The sequence below is a fragment of the Stereum hirsutum genome, assembly GCF_000264905.1.
Source record: "Stereum hirsutum FP-91666 SS1 unplaced genomic scaffold STEHIscaffold_1, whole genome shotgun sequence".
NCBI classification, from domain to species: domain Eukaryota; kingdom Fungi; phylum Basidiomycota; class Agaricomycetes; order Russulales; family Stereaceae; genus Stereum; species Stereum hirsutum.
The window spans coordinates 2,115,562-2,130,197 of NW_006763131.1; the positions used below are offsets into that span (position 1 = coordinate 2,115,562).

The 14,636-nt window shown below is 52.3% G+C and overlaps 7 protein-coding genes across 7 annotated transcripts; 2 read left to right on the forward strand and 5 right to left on the reverse strand.

The window, feature by feature from the left end:
• Positions 1-991: 991 nt before the first annotated feature.
• STEHIDRAFT_89321 (ras GEF) lies at positions 992-3,677 on the forward strand (the record flags this gene model as incomplete). Its single annotated transcript, XM_007298221.1, has 5 exons — positions 992-1,526; positions 1,593-2,262; positions 2,321-2,655; positions 2,713-3,057; positions 3,123-3,677. Exons 1-5 carry the CDS (start codon positions 1,005-1,007, stop codon positions 3,675-3,677), a joined length of 2,427 nt encoding a protein of 808 aa, XP_007298283.1. The 5' UTR covers positions 992-1,004.
• Positions 3,678-4,087: 410 nt separating this feature from the next.
• On the reverse strand, positions 4,088-5,137 carry STEHIDRAFT_151703 (GTP-binding protein RAB5; the record flags this gene model as incomplete). The annotated part of the gene is made up of 8 exons (XM_007298759.1): positions 4,088-4,221; positions 4,290-4,566; positions 4,620-4,625; positions 4,702-4,729; positions 4,782-4,842; positions 4,902-4,960; positions 5,020-5,044; positions 5,101-5,137. The coding sequence occupies 8 exons, from the start codon at positions 5,135-5,137 to the stop codon at positions 4,088-4,090; spliced, it is 627 nt and encodes a 208-aa protein (XP_007298821.1).
• Positions 5,138-5,330: 193 nt separating this feature from the next.
• On the forward strand, positions 5,331-6,904 carry STEHIDRAFT_136292 (protein serine/threonine phosphatase 2C; the record flags this gene model as incomplete). The annotated part of the gene is made up of 4 exons (XM_007298760.1): positions 5,331-5,514; positions 5,585-5,947; positions 6,016-6,183; positions 6,258-6,904. 4 exons carry the CDS (start codon positions 5,331-5,333, stop codon positions 6,794-6,796), a joined length of 1,254 nt encoding a protein of 417 aa, XP_007298822.1. The 3' UTR covers positions 6,797-6,904.
• Positions 6,905-7,565: 661 nt separating this feature from the next.
• STEHIDRAFT_151705 (uncharacterized protein) lies at positions 7,566-8,054 on the reverse strand (the record flags this gene model as incomplete). Its single annotated transcript, XM_007298761.1, has 2 exons — positions 7,566-7,643; positions 7,707-8,054. 2 exons carry the CDS (start codon positions 8,052-8,054, stop codon positions 7,566-7,568), a joined length of 426 nt encoding a protein of 141 aa, XP_007298823.1.
• A 1,061-nt stretch (positions 8,055-9,115) lies between these two features.
• On the reverse strand, positions 9,116-11,014 carry STEHIDRAFT_71092 (terpenoid synthase). Its single transcript, XM_007298097.1, has 3 exons — positions 9,848-11,014; positions 9,604-9,777; positions 9,116-9,530 (listed from the first exon to the last, which is right to left on the reverse strand). The coding sequence occupies exons 1-3, from the start codon at positions 10,943-10,945 to the stop codon at positions 9,369-9,371; spliced, it is 1,434 nt and encodes a 477-aa protein (XP_007298159.1). The 5' UTR covers positions 10,946-11,014; the 3' UTR covers positions 9,116-9,368.
• Positions 11,015-11,145: 131 nt separating this feature from the next.
• On the reverse strand, positions 11,146-11,923 carry STEHIDRAFT_71093 (uncharacterized protein; the record flags this gene model as incomplete). Its single annotated transcript, XM_007298098.1, has 3 exons — positions 11,146-11,430; positions 11,516-11,656; positions 11,711-11,923. The coding sequence occupies 3 exons, from the start codon at positions 11,921-11,923 to the stop codon at positions 11,323-11,325; spliced, it is 462 nt and encodes a 153-aa protein (XP_007298160.1). The 3' UTR covers positions 11,146-11,322.
• Positions 11,924-12,072: 149 nt separating this feature from the next.
• STEHIDRAFT_71098 (Calreticulin-domain-containing protein) lies at positions 12,073-14,604 on the reverse strand. The gene is made up of 9 exons (XM_007298099.1): positions 14,459-14,604; positions 13,984-14,394; positions 13,795-13,913; positions 13,565-13,736; positions 13,405-13,507; positions 13,232-13,340; positions 13,021-13,168; positions 12,592-12,963; positions 12,073-12,520 (listed from the first exon to the last, which is right to left on the reverse strand). Exons 1-9 carry the CDS (start codon positions 14,528-14,530, stop codon positions 12,404-12,406), a joined length of 1,623 nt encoding a protein of 540 aa, XP_007298161.1. The 5' UTR covers positions 14,531-14,604; the 3' UTR covers positions 12,073-12,403.
• Between the last annotated feature and the right edge of the window lie 32 nt (positions 14,605-14,636).

Sequence of the window (14,636 nt, forward strand, 5' to 3'; positions counted from 1 at the left end):
AAGGCTAACTTACCGAAGTTGAACCTGGTACAGAAGGTTTAAATATTCAGCGAGTATCGTGTCGTACAAGAGCAAGCACATGCCTTTGCCTTGGCTGGATTCCAAGGTGCCATTATGGATGTAAGTAGGGACTGCGGTAAGCGTTGCAACGTTGAACGTTCGGCTGAAGTGGATGGATCCTGATAAGTATGTTCGGCACATGCCGGGCAGCATCGTAACGAATTGGACCTGGCGGAGGCCAAAAATGGTTTGCGCTTTCTTCCAACTTTCTTCCTTCTACTCGACATTCAAGTTGGATGGACCGAAACACCAACATCCTTATTGTTTTCTGGCGCTGTCCTGAGGCGTAGCGTCTCAACTGGTTAGCTTGCCAGGCCGGTCGAGGAATGGATTCCGCCGGTTGAAACAACTGTCCGACTTTCCCGAATCTTTGATGCACTGCAGCGGCGCTACGGTCGACTTGAGCTGTGCGGCGGCGACTGCAAAACAAGCTCTATGGCACCGGCAGCTCATCAATCTAACACGAAATGATCTGCGAATCTGTGTTGGACGGGCCCCCATTCGCTGTCCAATCATTATCCCCCTCAACGCTGTGTCAATATAGCGCCCAAAAGGTAATTCAAGAGAGTCGTATTGGGACGGCTTTGAGTGTCACCCACTTCTTAGCAGCGAGTCTTTATCTCTCCTTAGGCCTTCTTCCACCTTGTAACCGTCATATCATACGACGACGTGCTCTCGGGCCCTTGTCAAGATGAGATTCTCACATCTGACCTTGCGTCAGGTAGCACTGATTCTTGATGACCGTACCTTGAATGTTCAGATCAAATGGTAGGCGGGAAAGTGTCTCGTTTTGGCCTCCTCGTTACAGTTTCACATGGTTGTGGGAGCAATCATAAACATCCAATGGTGCCATCTCCTGTACTTGTTCTCCCTATACCCCCCCATATAGCGTCCAGGCCACCTTACCCAACTCGACGTCTACCCGTATCCTTACCACTTTCTCTATGCCTCATCCACCTCCCAGCATCTCTCGCTACTCTTTGAGACTTCACATCGACCCACTCACGTCTGCTGCTCGAGGCCTCTCTGAAAATTCCTCTGAAGCAGTCACTTCCTCCTCCTCATGGTCGGACAACCAATCAGGAAACTGGTGCTTCCAATCTCCCTCTGGGACAACTTATGAGCGAATATGTGGCGTCTTATGCTTATACGACTTCGATTCCTCTGATCCCGACCATCTTTCGTTCAAGGAGGGTGACGTTCTGCAAGTAGTCAAGCAGGAGGAGACTGGATGGTGGGCTGCTGCCAGGAATGACGGTGTCGAAGTGGGCTGGATACCCGCCGCCTATGTTCGCATCATCGACAGCGGTTCAAGGGAAGGGACATTACAAGAAGCACTTTCGCCTCCACCTTCATACCACGACACCTTCGTACGAATGAAATCTACGCCACCTATCTTCGTGGATCCCTTTGGTCCACCGGAGGACCGCCTGGTTGACCAGAATGTGTTTAACGCTACACGAGTTGTAAGCTCACCCCTCATCGATGTCATCCGTGATCCAGGGACTTGATACTGATTATCGTGACCATAGGCCGCAGCGTTCGCATCACTATCCCGTGCCGATGTGTCGCGGGCGCAACTCACAGATGATTCGACTATTCTCCCCAGTGGCCCTCTATTCATGGTCGCAGAATCGAGCACATCAGACTTGTCTGACTCTCGTCGTCCCTCTACGTGTTCTGATGCATCACACTCTACTTGTTCCTCCCTGTCTCTCAGCCCTTCACCTTCGTCTTCATCAGCCTCACATTCGGCCTTCGCTGATGGTAGACCCACCATCCATGGTCGTAGTCGATCGAGCGCCGCTGTTCTAGAAATATCCCGCAGTAATAACAGACGCCGCCGACCAGTGCTGGTCTCCGACAAACAGTCCCTCGATAAACTTTCCTCGCTTATACACTCGCATAGCGTCGATGGACTACACACTCGAGGCCTCTCAGAGCCATATTTGAAGCTGCAGAGCCCCGATGAACCCCTTTCCCCGCTGTTCAAGCCACAACATCGACGCCTAGGGAAAATCAAGCAACTTACCGGCGATGACGACGCGCAGGCGTTCCATAATGCGAAGATCGCACAAGCCAACCTCCCTTGGTTCCTACGACCAACTTATCGTGACGAGGAGATCCAGATGGACAATGATGGCTCCGTCATAGCGGGAACTCTTTCCGCGCTCGTGGAACACCTCCTGGTTGATACTCTGAGTAAGTATCAAGTCACAGCCGAACATCATTCTTGACTGACTCTCCCGCGACGTGATAGACCTAGCTCGGCAAGAATTGTTCAGGCGGGCCTTCCTTGTCACCTTCCGCACATTCGCTACGGCCAGACAAGTCTTCGATCTTCTCCTCTCCAACTACGAGCTCCCGCAACCCGAGGGCCTGAGCGCCTCCGAAGCCAGTGATTGGAAGCAGAAGAGACTTCGCCCAATGCAGAAGCGGGTCCTCGACGTCCTAATGATGTGGCTCGAAGACTTCGACCTACTGAATCAAGACCCGGACATACCTCCCGCGCTGGATGGGTTCCTGAAGTCCATTCAAAACCCGTCTTCGCTGTCGCTAACGGCAAAGCACATATTGATATCTCTTGAGCGCCTGGTTCGTTCTCAAAAATTCTCCACTTCATGTATAGCATACTAACGATGTTCCTTCCAGACCTTCGCAGACCCCGACGCCTTCCCGTATGCCACTACCTCTTCACCGCCTAACAAATCACGCAAGCCAAAACTAAGGAAGTACGACGCCTACGAGCTGGACCGCGTCGATCCACTCGATATCGCTCAGCAGCTTTGTCTTGTCGAGCATCGCCTCTACTCCAAGATTCGCCCACAAGAGTGTTTGCGCTGGATCGAAGCAGATACGGGCGACGGCGTCATACACGTCGCGGATTTTGCCGCGATCCGCGAAAAGCTCGAGGATTGGGTCAAGGCCACCATCCTTGCAGTTGATGGCCTCAGCAGGCGAGCACATGTCATTGACTTTTGGATACGTGTTGCGGAGGTAAATAATATCGCTTTTACCCATGCATAGCTCTCAAGCAAGTTCTAATGTACTCTCGTCCACAGAAATGCAAAACTCTGCATAATTACTCCTCTATGACAGCCATCGTAAATGCATTGTCGAGCAATCCAATTAGTCGTCTTCACTTCACTTGGAACCACGCTACCCGGGAGCCGCATCTCACACCACTTCTCAAGTACACCGCCCCCGCCAACAACTACGCCCATTACCGTGCCGCTCTGAATGCCCTCCGAAATATGCCGTGCATCCCATCCTCTACGCCCTTCTTTAGAGACTTGCAGCGAATCCACGATGAATACGCAGACACCGTTGCCGCCCCCGCCACATCTTACCCTACGCACCCTTACGGGAAAGAACAAATACTTATCCACTTTAAGAAACGGCAGACGTCGTTCGAGGTCATCGCGAGCCTGCTCCGTTTCCAAAGTAATGCCTACGCATTCGTGGAGAACCCATCAGCTATGGGTTTCATCGAGGCACAGATGGCCCTCGCGGCGGCGAAGGACGAAAGGTGGTTTTGGGTCCGGAGCAACGAGTTGCAGCAGGCTGAACTTGTTCATGCTGATATACGCAAGGGCCTCGAGGCTGCAGGGTTCTAGACGACTTTTGTGACTTTGTATGTTCTGTACATGTATATGTGTATCATGGACGATGGGCCTGCCTTGACGGATTGGCTCCTCCTGTACTTTCTAGACTGTATACGTACCTGGATACGCACTTCGCGTCTTCGCCTGTCTTTTTATATGCTGACTGATAGTCTCTAGAAGGGATTTGCTGAGAAAAGATCGTAAAGTCCACATATATGCATGTATCAGAAAAGCGTCAGAACCACATGAATGAAGATTAATAGACTACAGGGATATGGAATAGAAAAAGTAGCAGACAAAACGAAACGGAAACAGGGCAAGTCACTGAGGAATCCACCTGTCTATCCAGGGCGGGCCAATGAATGGCAAAAATAGATCCATAGATGCAGTCGAAGTCAAAGCCATGAGTTCAGAGTACCCCTCTAACAGTTGCACGCATCAGCATTGGCGACGCCGCCTTGCTGCTTGTTGAGGTCGACACCCGCCCGCCCTGCTGGGCCTGCCCTGCCTGCGCCAGTTTTTGACGCTGCTGGTGCAGTTGTTGGGAGCTTCTTCGCTATGAACGATGAGACACGGATGTGAGAAACGATCAAATTGTGATGGAGACAATGACAGAGGACGTACCAATGGCAGTGAAGATATCCGATACACCCTCGCCACTCTTGGCACTTGTTTCTGCCCACATGAGACCCTCTTCCTCCGCGTACTTCTGTGCCTCCTCCTGAGTGACCTGCCGACGAGCAGCCAAATCCGACTTGTTGCCGCAAAGAGCGATGACTATGGACGGGTCAGCTTGACGCTGCAACTCGCGAATCCAGTTGCGAGCCTTCTCTAATGAGGCGGACTGAGTGATGTCATATACGACCACTGCGCAGTTGGCGTTTCTATAGTACATTGGGGCCTGCGAGGACTGTTCAAAGAGTCTGAAGAGAAATGATGGGCAGGCGAACTCACAAGGGACTGATCCGAACAATGAGGAAGGCATGGCGCGGGATGGTCAGTGCGCACGACAGGTGATCATATAGGTTAGACGGACCTTGTATCGTTCCTGTCCGGCGGTATCCCTACAAGCAAGCATAAGAATCTATACCGTATCAATAAGGAAGATAGACGCACCAGATCTCGAACTTCACTGTCATGCCATCGTCGAGGTTCACCGTCTGAGTAAGGAATGCAGCTGTCGCACACAAGTCATGGTCAATATACATCGCGTGCAGAGATTTCGTCTGATCATACCTCCAATAGTACTCTCCCGATAATCATCGAATTGGTCCTTCACGAATCGCAGGACCAAACTACAGACGCACGCGTGCGTGAGTGAGGGGCTGCATGTCTCTCGGGTCTTACGACATACCTTGATTTCCCTACTGCCGACTCGCCTGATAGACAAGTGTGAGACCAACAGCGCACCAATTGAATCGCAATATGTGCTGACCGAGGAGAACAAGCTTGAACTGAAGCTGCTTGGACATTTGTGAAAGAAATTGAAGGACAAGGAGAAGAGGAGAGGAGTACGAGGCTGAGGAGGAGCGTGAAGCAAGCCTGGTTCGGCACGCACCGCGCCGCAAGCCTCCACCGATCGCACGTCACTCCCACGGGCACAGCCACAACGAACCACTCTTCGCCACAACAACACGCCACCCGCAGCTTCTTTCCGCAACCACCATGTCGAACCTACAAGATACTCGAGCTCGTTTGGAGAAATGCTGGACAGCTACCCGGTTGAACTCCATCGCTGTACAGACTGTATCTTTCCAGCCAAAAGAATCGAAGATCAATCAAGATCGACTGGTCACGGAGGAATGGAAGATACTTGGGCAGAAGTGGCTCTTCCTTGCAGTTTGCGATGGTATGGTTATCTTATTTATGGTATCCACTTCTAACAGAGATGCTATACTTGTGCTCAATCAAGTTATTAGGCCATGGTGGTACAGCGACCGCAGAATACACCGCAAACAAGCTCCCAAAGCGCATACGCCACGCACTACTAGACCTCATCAGGGCTCATGATGGTCTGGATCGTAACAATGTTGTCCAGGCGGACAGTTCGGTCAGTGAGATGCTGCAAACCGAAATCCGGACTCTTGACAAGAGTATAGGCCAAGCGGTAAAGAAGCTGTGTCCGAATCCAGCTGAGCTTACCGAGGAACAAGCTCGAGCATTGGTCGCAGAGCATTCGGAGGTCCTGCAGCGTGCATGGTGTGGAACGACTCTTGCCGCTGCATTGATCAACGTCACTCATCGGTTTATGTGGGCTGTTGGTGTGGGCGACTCTACGGTCGGTAAGTGACTGTTGTCGTGCATTGATGTCTCGGTTCCATAGCAGACTGATTTGCCTTGCCAATTATAGCATTGTCCTCACTTGACTCTACGGGAAAGCGCGAGTCACAAAGACTAAACCCTCTACATAACTTGGATGATCCGAAGGAATTCTTTAGGGTAGCGATGGCGCATCCATCGACAGAGAAGGGTATCGTGAAGAGCGGACTCCTGTTACACTATCTTCCGATGACGCGTGGTACGTGTATTGTCCCTTTCCTCTCCCAGCTCGTCGGCACATCACTTATCCGTCGTATCCTGCCTTTCCTCCAGCTATTGGTGATTTTGGGCTCAAGTTCGAGTCGGCATATGTTGACAAGCTATTCCGCCATGTCCCGAGCACACATCGCAACTTCACACCCATCATCGAGCACAACAAGACCCCTCCATATGTCACAGCCAGACCGTCCGTGGCATACGTCGACCTTCAACCTCTCTGGGACAACAAACCAATTATCACCCTTTTCTCCGATGGTGTCGACAACATCGTAAACGGCGCAGCCGTCTTCCGACCTGGTTCGCCTTCCACGACCGAGCCAAGTAAGGTCGTTTCCTCCCTACTCGAGGACACTATCGACCCGTATGTGGAGAAGGAACTCGGGCATCCAATTCAATCAAAGTGGAATGGCGAGAACGAGAATAGAGCCGTAGAAGTTTTGGGCAATTTGCTCGGAGGGACTAACATTGAACGACTGGAGATGTGTCTAGACCAGAGCCGGCTGGATAATCTGGAAGCAGATCCTCCCTTTCATATCGACGACACCACCATCATATTATGCAACGTTTCCGAACTCACTCCGACGTACAATTGACACCCGGCTGGTCGCTGAAGGACTTATACTGTGTAATACTATACCTATTTTTGCTCTCGGACAAATGTACACATTATTGTTGCTCGGATTTAACACATCATGATGATCAAGACGTCCATTCAGGCGAGATATTTCGCAGACATATAGGAAACAAGCAAGCGAGAGACAGCAAGAAAGCACTGGTGATAGCAAGACGTGCACGGCACGACAAGAAAGCTGGTGGCAGGGTGACTATGAGAAAAGTAAAATGATAAACGACGTCAATCTTGTGCGCGTTGAAACGTCGACTCCGTCCATCCATAGCAGCGCCTCAAACGACGGCCAACCCTAGATACATCCACTTCAGATCTCACACTTGACCAACGAGGAACCTTTCTTGTGCTTACCATCTAATCTGGTGGGGCGACATAGTAGACTCTGGATGAGGCTATTCGTTTCGTTGCAGTCGGATAGCGTAGTCAGTCGACATTGCGCCGAGTAAGGAGAAGAGAAGGCTTACACGGGGGAATGTGATGGGCCTAGCCTTTTTAGCAGGAGGATCGAAGCGAACGGAGGAACTAGCAGTTTGAGTGACCTCAAAACCGATTCTGTGTCGTAGAGCCACAGGAGCGTTCAGTCAGTACAGGGGAAGTATATAGTGTCTTTGAGGTGTCTCTTACCTTTTCATTGCCTGGTAAAGTGCCAACCCATCGACCTCAGTCAGTTAGAGATAAAAAGGGAGCAGGGGAAAATCTAGACAACGTACGCGCTCAGAGTCTTCCCATCGAACTTAGCCCTTCTTCAAGTTCTGCACAGTTTCCTCCGCCTCACCACCGTCCTTATCGGTCTCCAAGACCGTACGGAATATCTGGAACGTCATCGTCACAACCTTAATGCCTGTCCAAAGGTATACTGTAGAAGAGATACATACCTTCATCGTCTTCTTGCCAGGCAAAATATCAGGAAGGTCGGTCCACGCTTTATTCTCGTCGTCTTCTTCTGGCTCTTCTCCCTCCTGGTCCGTTTTGGTGTCCGTGGCCGCAGGTGCTTTGCGAGTCTTAACCTTCCCCTTCATTCCGGACTGTTCCCCTATCTCGGAAAGGTACGCATGTCCAGACCTTGCGACAGATTCGCCAGGGGTTGCGATCGGGATAGTCTCCACATAGCCGTCCGCTGGGCTCGGTGCCCCGGGGATGGGGACTTCGGTCGTCGTGGACGTTGAGTGCAGCTCTTCCAGGAGTCTCCGGCCTGTCAATCTGGCGGAGCCAAGTCGAAACATCTTTGAGGATGGCAGACGTTGGCTTAGGAGGACTTACGACTTGAGCGCTATTTTCTAGAGATCGTAAGTGCATGGTCCATCATGGGTGCCGGAGGCATAACTCAGGGAAGCAGGGTGTAGGACTTACCGCTAACCAATCAATCGAGCTCTCGCCCCGTCTACATCTGGAGAAGCCATAATATAAGCCCATAGGCTAACAACGACGATCACCCACTATAGTATTTCACCTTGTAGCTGGTTTTGTTCTGACAGGTACTCTAATCTCCAGTTGCGCGGCGAAGCGATGATACAACTGCAACGCATAAATGTTCACGCCTGCACACTCTGTTAGCCAGAGACCAATACATAGGGCAAATAAACTGCGAACCTAGTTCCATCTGCCAGTGAAGAGCACGGAAGGATTTCGAACGTCAGAACGTCATATAACAAAATATCGATCAATCTATAGTAACACGCACCGCAGCGGCATTCCACTTCTTGTCTTCAGCAGACAAACCATAGACGGGCCCAGGAGGGCCGGTGCATAGTCTGATCCGCCCCTTGCCATCGCTAGGCCCATACACATCAAATATCCTACATCAAAGAGGAACCCCGCAAGACAAATTAGGAGTCGAACAATATGAGAAACAAGAAATGACTGACCACTTTTTCCACCGTTGCTTTCCTTCGGTCGTTTTGCAGTAATCGACAACGTTCGAAAGCCACTCCGAGTGGAATGGACTGAATCCCCAGCGTCTCGAGCGTTGCACGTGGATTGAGGACATCCTCCCCGTAAGTCGAGCAAGATTCTAGAAGATGGACGTGAAGAAAATGATTCTCCGCGAGTTCTCCGCGAGTTTACCGCAAGTCGCGAGTCGCGACGCGGAGGCAAAGTTGGTTGGTTCTCCGCCTCGTGGCCGTGGGAACCGATTCGCGGCGACTTGAAAGAACAATCATTGGTCACGCGAGGCACGGGACCTGCAAGCACTCGATTGAACTTGACTCGAATAGTTATGTTGAATCTCGTCTACAAGCAGGAGACGTGTATCGGCTTCAGGTCATGGTCAGAGCGTCCAACGAATAGTCTCATTCGAGTATGGAGACTAAGTTTCCGGGCCACATCGACACAGTCCGGCAACACAGGCACATTGAGACCATATGTCCAACTGAGAGGAGAAAATGTGCCGCAATGGGCGAACACAAGCACTATATGATGATATGAAGTATGGGTAGGTGCGTACTAGTCCAAAGTGTCTATGGAAGCTAGTCCAAGAGGTGCGAAGCGACAGCAAATCGTGTTATTTAAATAACGTCGCGGTCTCAAGAAAAGTGTGATCACCACGTCCGTTTGACGACCCGCTCAGTAAGCACCTCCAGCGCAATCTTCGCGTCGCTGTCCGGGAGGAGCTGTATTGTCTCCTTGGCTTTGTCTGCATGTGCTCGTGCGAGGTCTCGAGTGCGCTCAACACCAGAGGAACGACGAACGAGGTCGCGAGCCTACGTACCAGAAACTGTTAGCAGGCAGAACAACAGTGGCGAGAAAAATATGAAGAAAATGCAAATCACTCACGAGTTCAACGTCGCCGTCTTTTTCAAACTTGCGCATGATGAGAGGACCCATCTCGGGATGCTCTTCCCAAGCGTAGAGAGCGGGTCCGGTGGCAAGACCTAAACGCAAATCTGCGCCACCGGGCTTCCCTAATGTGGCCTCACCAGCCTCATAATCCAGTATATCATCAACGAGCTGGTCCCAAAGAACGTGTAACAGCGTGTGTTAGGGAGCAGCAATATTACGGAGGAGCGCAGGGACAGACCTGGAATGCGATACCCAAATTACGGCCATAAGCATAGGCCACTTCCTTCCACACCTCGCCCTCCTTCGATCCACCCAGCACAACCGAAGCTCTCGCGCCCTTCGCCATCAAACTCGCCGTCTTCAGATACGTCTTCCTCAAATAAACGTTCCAGCTCTCTTTACCGCCTCCCACCCTCGCATCCACCATCTTCTCGCTCTGCACCTGCCCAACCTTGCTCAGCTGCAGAATCTCTCCCTCAACTAGATTGGCGATGACACTAGCAATGAGCTCCGTCACCTCACTCTCTCCGAGTCTCGAAAGCGCGGCGGAAGCGCGTCCGAGGAGGAAATCACCGCCGAGGATGGTGAGTTTATTTCCGAAAGCAGCGGGTGCGGACGGGACGCCTCTTCGAAGGTCCGAACTGTCGATGACATCGTCATGCAGGAGCGACGCGACATGAATCATTTCCACAATCTGAGCGAGGCGCAGTTGTGTGGGAAGGAGGAACGACGGTGAAGCGAGTGACGGCGCGGAATGAATGTTGGAAGGATGTGGCGGTGGAACGGGAGGTTCTAGCGGTGGTCGTGGGGGGATGAGGGAGAAGACAGAGTCGAAGGAGGATGTATGGTCTGGCATGTTCGGGTTCCAGTCGTTGAGAACGTCTGGCCGTGAGAGCGGTTGGTCGAGCTCTTCTGCGCGTCCTCGCGCGCCTTCGCACTCTGCTGCCCATTTCTTGAGCTCCCAGTCGCGTCCGAGACCGTTTGTTGCGTGCGAGAAGAGGAGGACGAGAAGTGGGCGCAATTGTTTCGATGGATGGAGAAAATAATATTTGGCAATATCTGTGAGAGTGGGGTGCGCCGAACCGAGCAAGTTTAAGAGCCTATCTCGTAGTTGGTTCAGCTGCGGTGTGAGGAGAGTATATGGGTCTGGTCGGAGAGGTGGAACAGTCGAAGTTGCGTCTGAGGGTGGTATGGACGTTGTCTGTTCTGCCACGGGTGCAGGACGCGCTGCAAGAACGCTATATTTTTGACGAATGCATCGTCGCGTGACCGAGGTGAGGTCAGAAGATCGTGAAAGTCGAGTTGTGCTAGCAGCAGCAGTAGACCATCGTCGCATATTCCTCAGAGACGTAGGGGCGAGCGGAATGTGGACAACGGCGCTGAGCAGGGGACCGCGGTGGGTGTCGGGAGGAAAGGGAGGATTTTTGGCCCGGTGTTGGACGAACGAGAGAGCACGAATTCACGAACCGCGTCATTTCGTGGCCGATTCAGGGCGTGTTCGCCTCGAGATCTGAAACCATACATCTCTAAAGGTCTCTTCATGTCTATTTCTACCATATTCCTTCACACACGCACTCGTATCATACACAATATAAAATACAGCGGTTCCTCCATGGGGTGGGACGATACATTCAGAACGACAATCTCCACCAAGTGCATACCGTGTGAGTAGAGAACACACAAGCTCGGCCATATCTCCACAGTGAGTAGTAATCACCGAGGGCGTCTCCCCGTAGTGCTTGCCGGTACGATAGCTGCAGCCGCTAGTGGCGCTCGCAGTTTACCAATGGGGCCCGCGAGGTGGTTCGTCAAGACCTTCGCCTGCAGGGCACAAATAGAAACGCGTCAGGGATTGAGTATCCTGAAGGTAGACAGCCGTTTCAACCCGAGGATGAATAATCCATACCTTGTCCTTGAGATCCTCCCATTCCACGGTGGAGGCAGCATTCAATGCGACGAGCATGAGCGGGTCGTCTTCAGCGTCCTCGGGTCCCTTGCCAGCCTGGTCTTCCTCACTTTCAACTGGAACGACGAGTATCTTTCCAAGCTAACCCATACTATCAGTATTCGCACCTAGATCTGGTAAAACATGAGTACACACCTCGCTCTCAGCCATCCCAATCCCCAGCTCGCCTGACTCCTGCCAGACTTCGCCACTCAATCCGACCAGCACAAGCACGTCATCCTTCGATCTTGCAGGACCTGCCGCGTACGACACGAGATGACCCTCGGGTGTTAATAGTGCGGCGGTGTGCAAGTCTGGGAGGTCCAGCACTTGTGAGAGCAGTTCGTGGAGGGTGGAGAGGACAAGCATCGGAGGCTGCTTCAGTGCTTCCAGTTCGGGTGGCGGAAACCACCGTCATTTGGTCATGTGGCCCGAGCGCTTACGCCACAACGCCCTGTTCACATTCGCAGTCGCATTTTCGTCAAACCTCCCTGCTTCGGGGATCATTGAGAAATGATAGTCGAAGGAACGTTGGATTCTTTAAGGCTCAAGAATATAATAATGAGAGACCAGAAGTTAGACCGAGAATAACTATACCACCAATATTTATCCACTCCGACCCGTCGCCCAAAGCAAGAGATCGAGAGAAAAGCATTTCCATGGCCAATACGAAACCGCAATGCAATCCACAAAACACGTCTGCGTGAACGGATCCCTACGTCAACCCATGCCTATGCCCAACGCAATCCAACCCCGGTCAAAGGCCGTGCCGTCCGACCCTCTCTCCGAGCCAAAGAAACCAAAACTTCGCGTATAATATAATATAACGAACGAGTCAGAATCGGCTTTTTACTTCCTCTTCTTCACCGAGCTCTCGTCCTCCTTCTTTCCACCAGCGGGCGCGACAGGCGCATTTTCGTCCTTCTTCTTGTCGTCTGGGGTAGCCGCATCGGTCTTCTTGGAGACCTAAACAACGAAAGGAAACAATACAAGTCAGCGAACAATCCTACGACAATGGGAGTGCCAGTGAAGCTGACCTTGGTGATGGGCTTCTGTTGACTGCCAACGAGACCGAACAAAGCACCGAGCATAGCGAACAAAGTAAACACAGCGCCGACAAGGCCAGCACCAGTCTCGGGCTGAGTCTTGAACGCGAGGATGGGGTCAAGCTGAGCCAACTCGATGAAGGAGAGGACCTTGGAACGGATGAAGGCGACGGGGTCCTCGAGGAAGGAACCGACGGTCTCCTCTTCCTCTTCTTCCTTGATGTCCTTGGCCTTCTCAAGAGCCTTCTTGACCTCGTAGGTCTCCTCGGCGAGCGCCTTGGCATCCTCGGGAGAGTGGCCGACGTAGATGTTGTCAAAGAGGATGTCCTCAGTCATGGTCCAGAGTTCGATACCAATACCACCCTGTGCGCATTGTCAGTTACTTCGAAAGCCTAATGATGAGTGACGCGGTGGACGTACGATCTTGCTGAGGCTCTTAACCGGGGCCAAGTCCTCGAAGAAGTCCGGGTTGGGGATCTTACGAGGAGCCCATGGGCCCTTGTAGTCGGGGTTGTCGATCATAGGTGCGTACCACTTGCCCTTGTACTCAGGGTTGGGTTTCGAGGGGCTGGAGAGTAAAGTGGAACGTTAGAACCGCAACGTAAACGGCAGACCGCGATGAGAAACGTACCGCTTCCACTCGCCACAGCCAGGTGCCTCCTCGCACTTGGGGTTGCGAACAGTGGGGGCGATCCAGTCACCGTCCTCTTCATCGTCCCACTCCTCAGGCTTCTCGGCATCTGGTAAATCAGCCAATAGCATGGTCAGCTACGGGACTGTAATTCATATATGTGGAAAACATACCAGGGTCAGGGATGGTCTCGGGCTCATCGTCCAACCAGCCCTCGGGCTTCTCAGCCTCCTCGTCCGGAATCTCGTAAGGAGCGTCTTCATCCCAGTCCTCGGGCTGAGAGAAAACTAGTCAGTATTTCTGGCTAATATAATAAATATCGCCGAGACAAACCTTAGTGGCCTCGGGGTCAGCGATCTTCTTGGCGTCAACCCAGTCATCAGGCTTGAAGTCCTCGGGGTCGTCAATCTCGGCCTCAGGGTTAACAGCGGGAGAGAAGTCCTCGAGAAGGCTGCCGGTGCTGTGAGACTTGCCGTTGAACAAAACGTCGTAGGTGGAATTGGGGCTGTCGGAATTATAAGTCAGATGATGCAACATCGGACGACAAGAGGCAATTGACTTACTGAACAATGAGAGTGAAGAGGTTGGTGTCCTTGCCGAAGGAAGGCTTGGGAGGGACCTTTAGGTGCTTCTCCTCAAATTCACCGGTGATTGGGTTCTTGTGACGGAAGATGAAGTGAACCTGGCCGCAAAGGAGACATAAATTCAGTTTACCTTCCACGTGTGACCGCAGTGCATTTCCGGAGACATACCTTGGTACCAGGGCAAGTAAGGTCAGGACCGAACATGACAACCCATGGTGTCTTATCCGAGAACTCCTTTCCTTCAGTCTGGAAACCATCCTCGAGCAACTTAACATATCCACCACCGCAGTTCCCGCCCTTCTGGTACTTAACCTCGTACTGCACGACGAGGGGCTGTTCCGAGAAGTCGACGGGGGTTTCAAAAGGTGCAGAGATAGCGTGGTGGGCGGCCTTGTCCTTGGCCACGAGACCAAGGTCGCCCTCGATGAGGGGAGTCGATGGTTCCTCAACGGACCATTTGCCGACGTAGCTGAAGGTCTCACCACCGACGGGCGTCTTCTTCGTCGCTTCTGATGGTGTCCAGCGACTGTCCCAACCTTCAGTAAACTGTTCGAGGAAAGGTGCTTTGATTTCCGTAGGCTTTGAACGGACACGTCAGAGTCATGTCCAGGTAAGAGGTCGTGACGCGACGCAGGCCACATACCTCAAATGTGGCCGCCGACGCAGACGATGCGACGGCGACGGCGAGAAGGGCGTGTACGGCTACACTTCGCATGATGATACGAAGGACCAAGACGGGGCGTGTGGATAGGCAAGGAGGAAACGAAAGGTAAGAAAGATGAGATGTGGTGAGAACTCGGGGCGGAGGCGCTCTCCCTCTC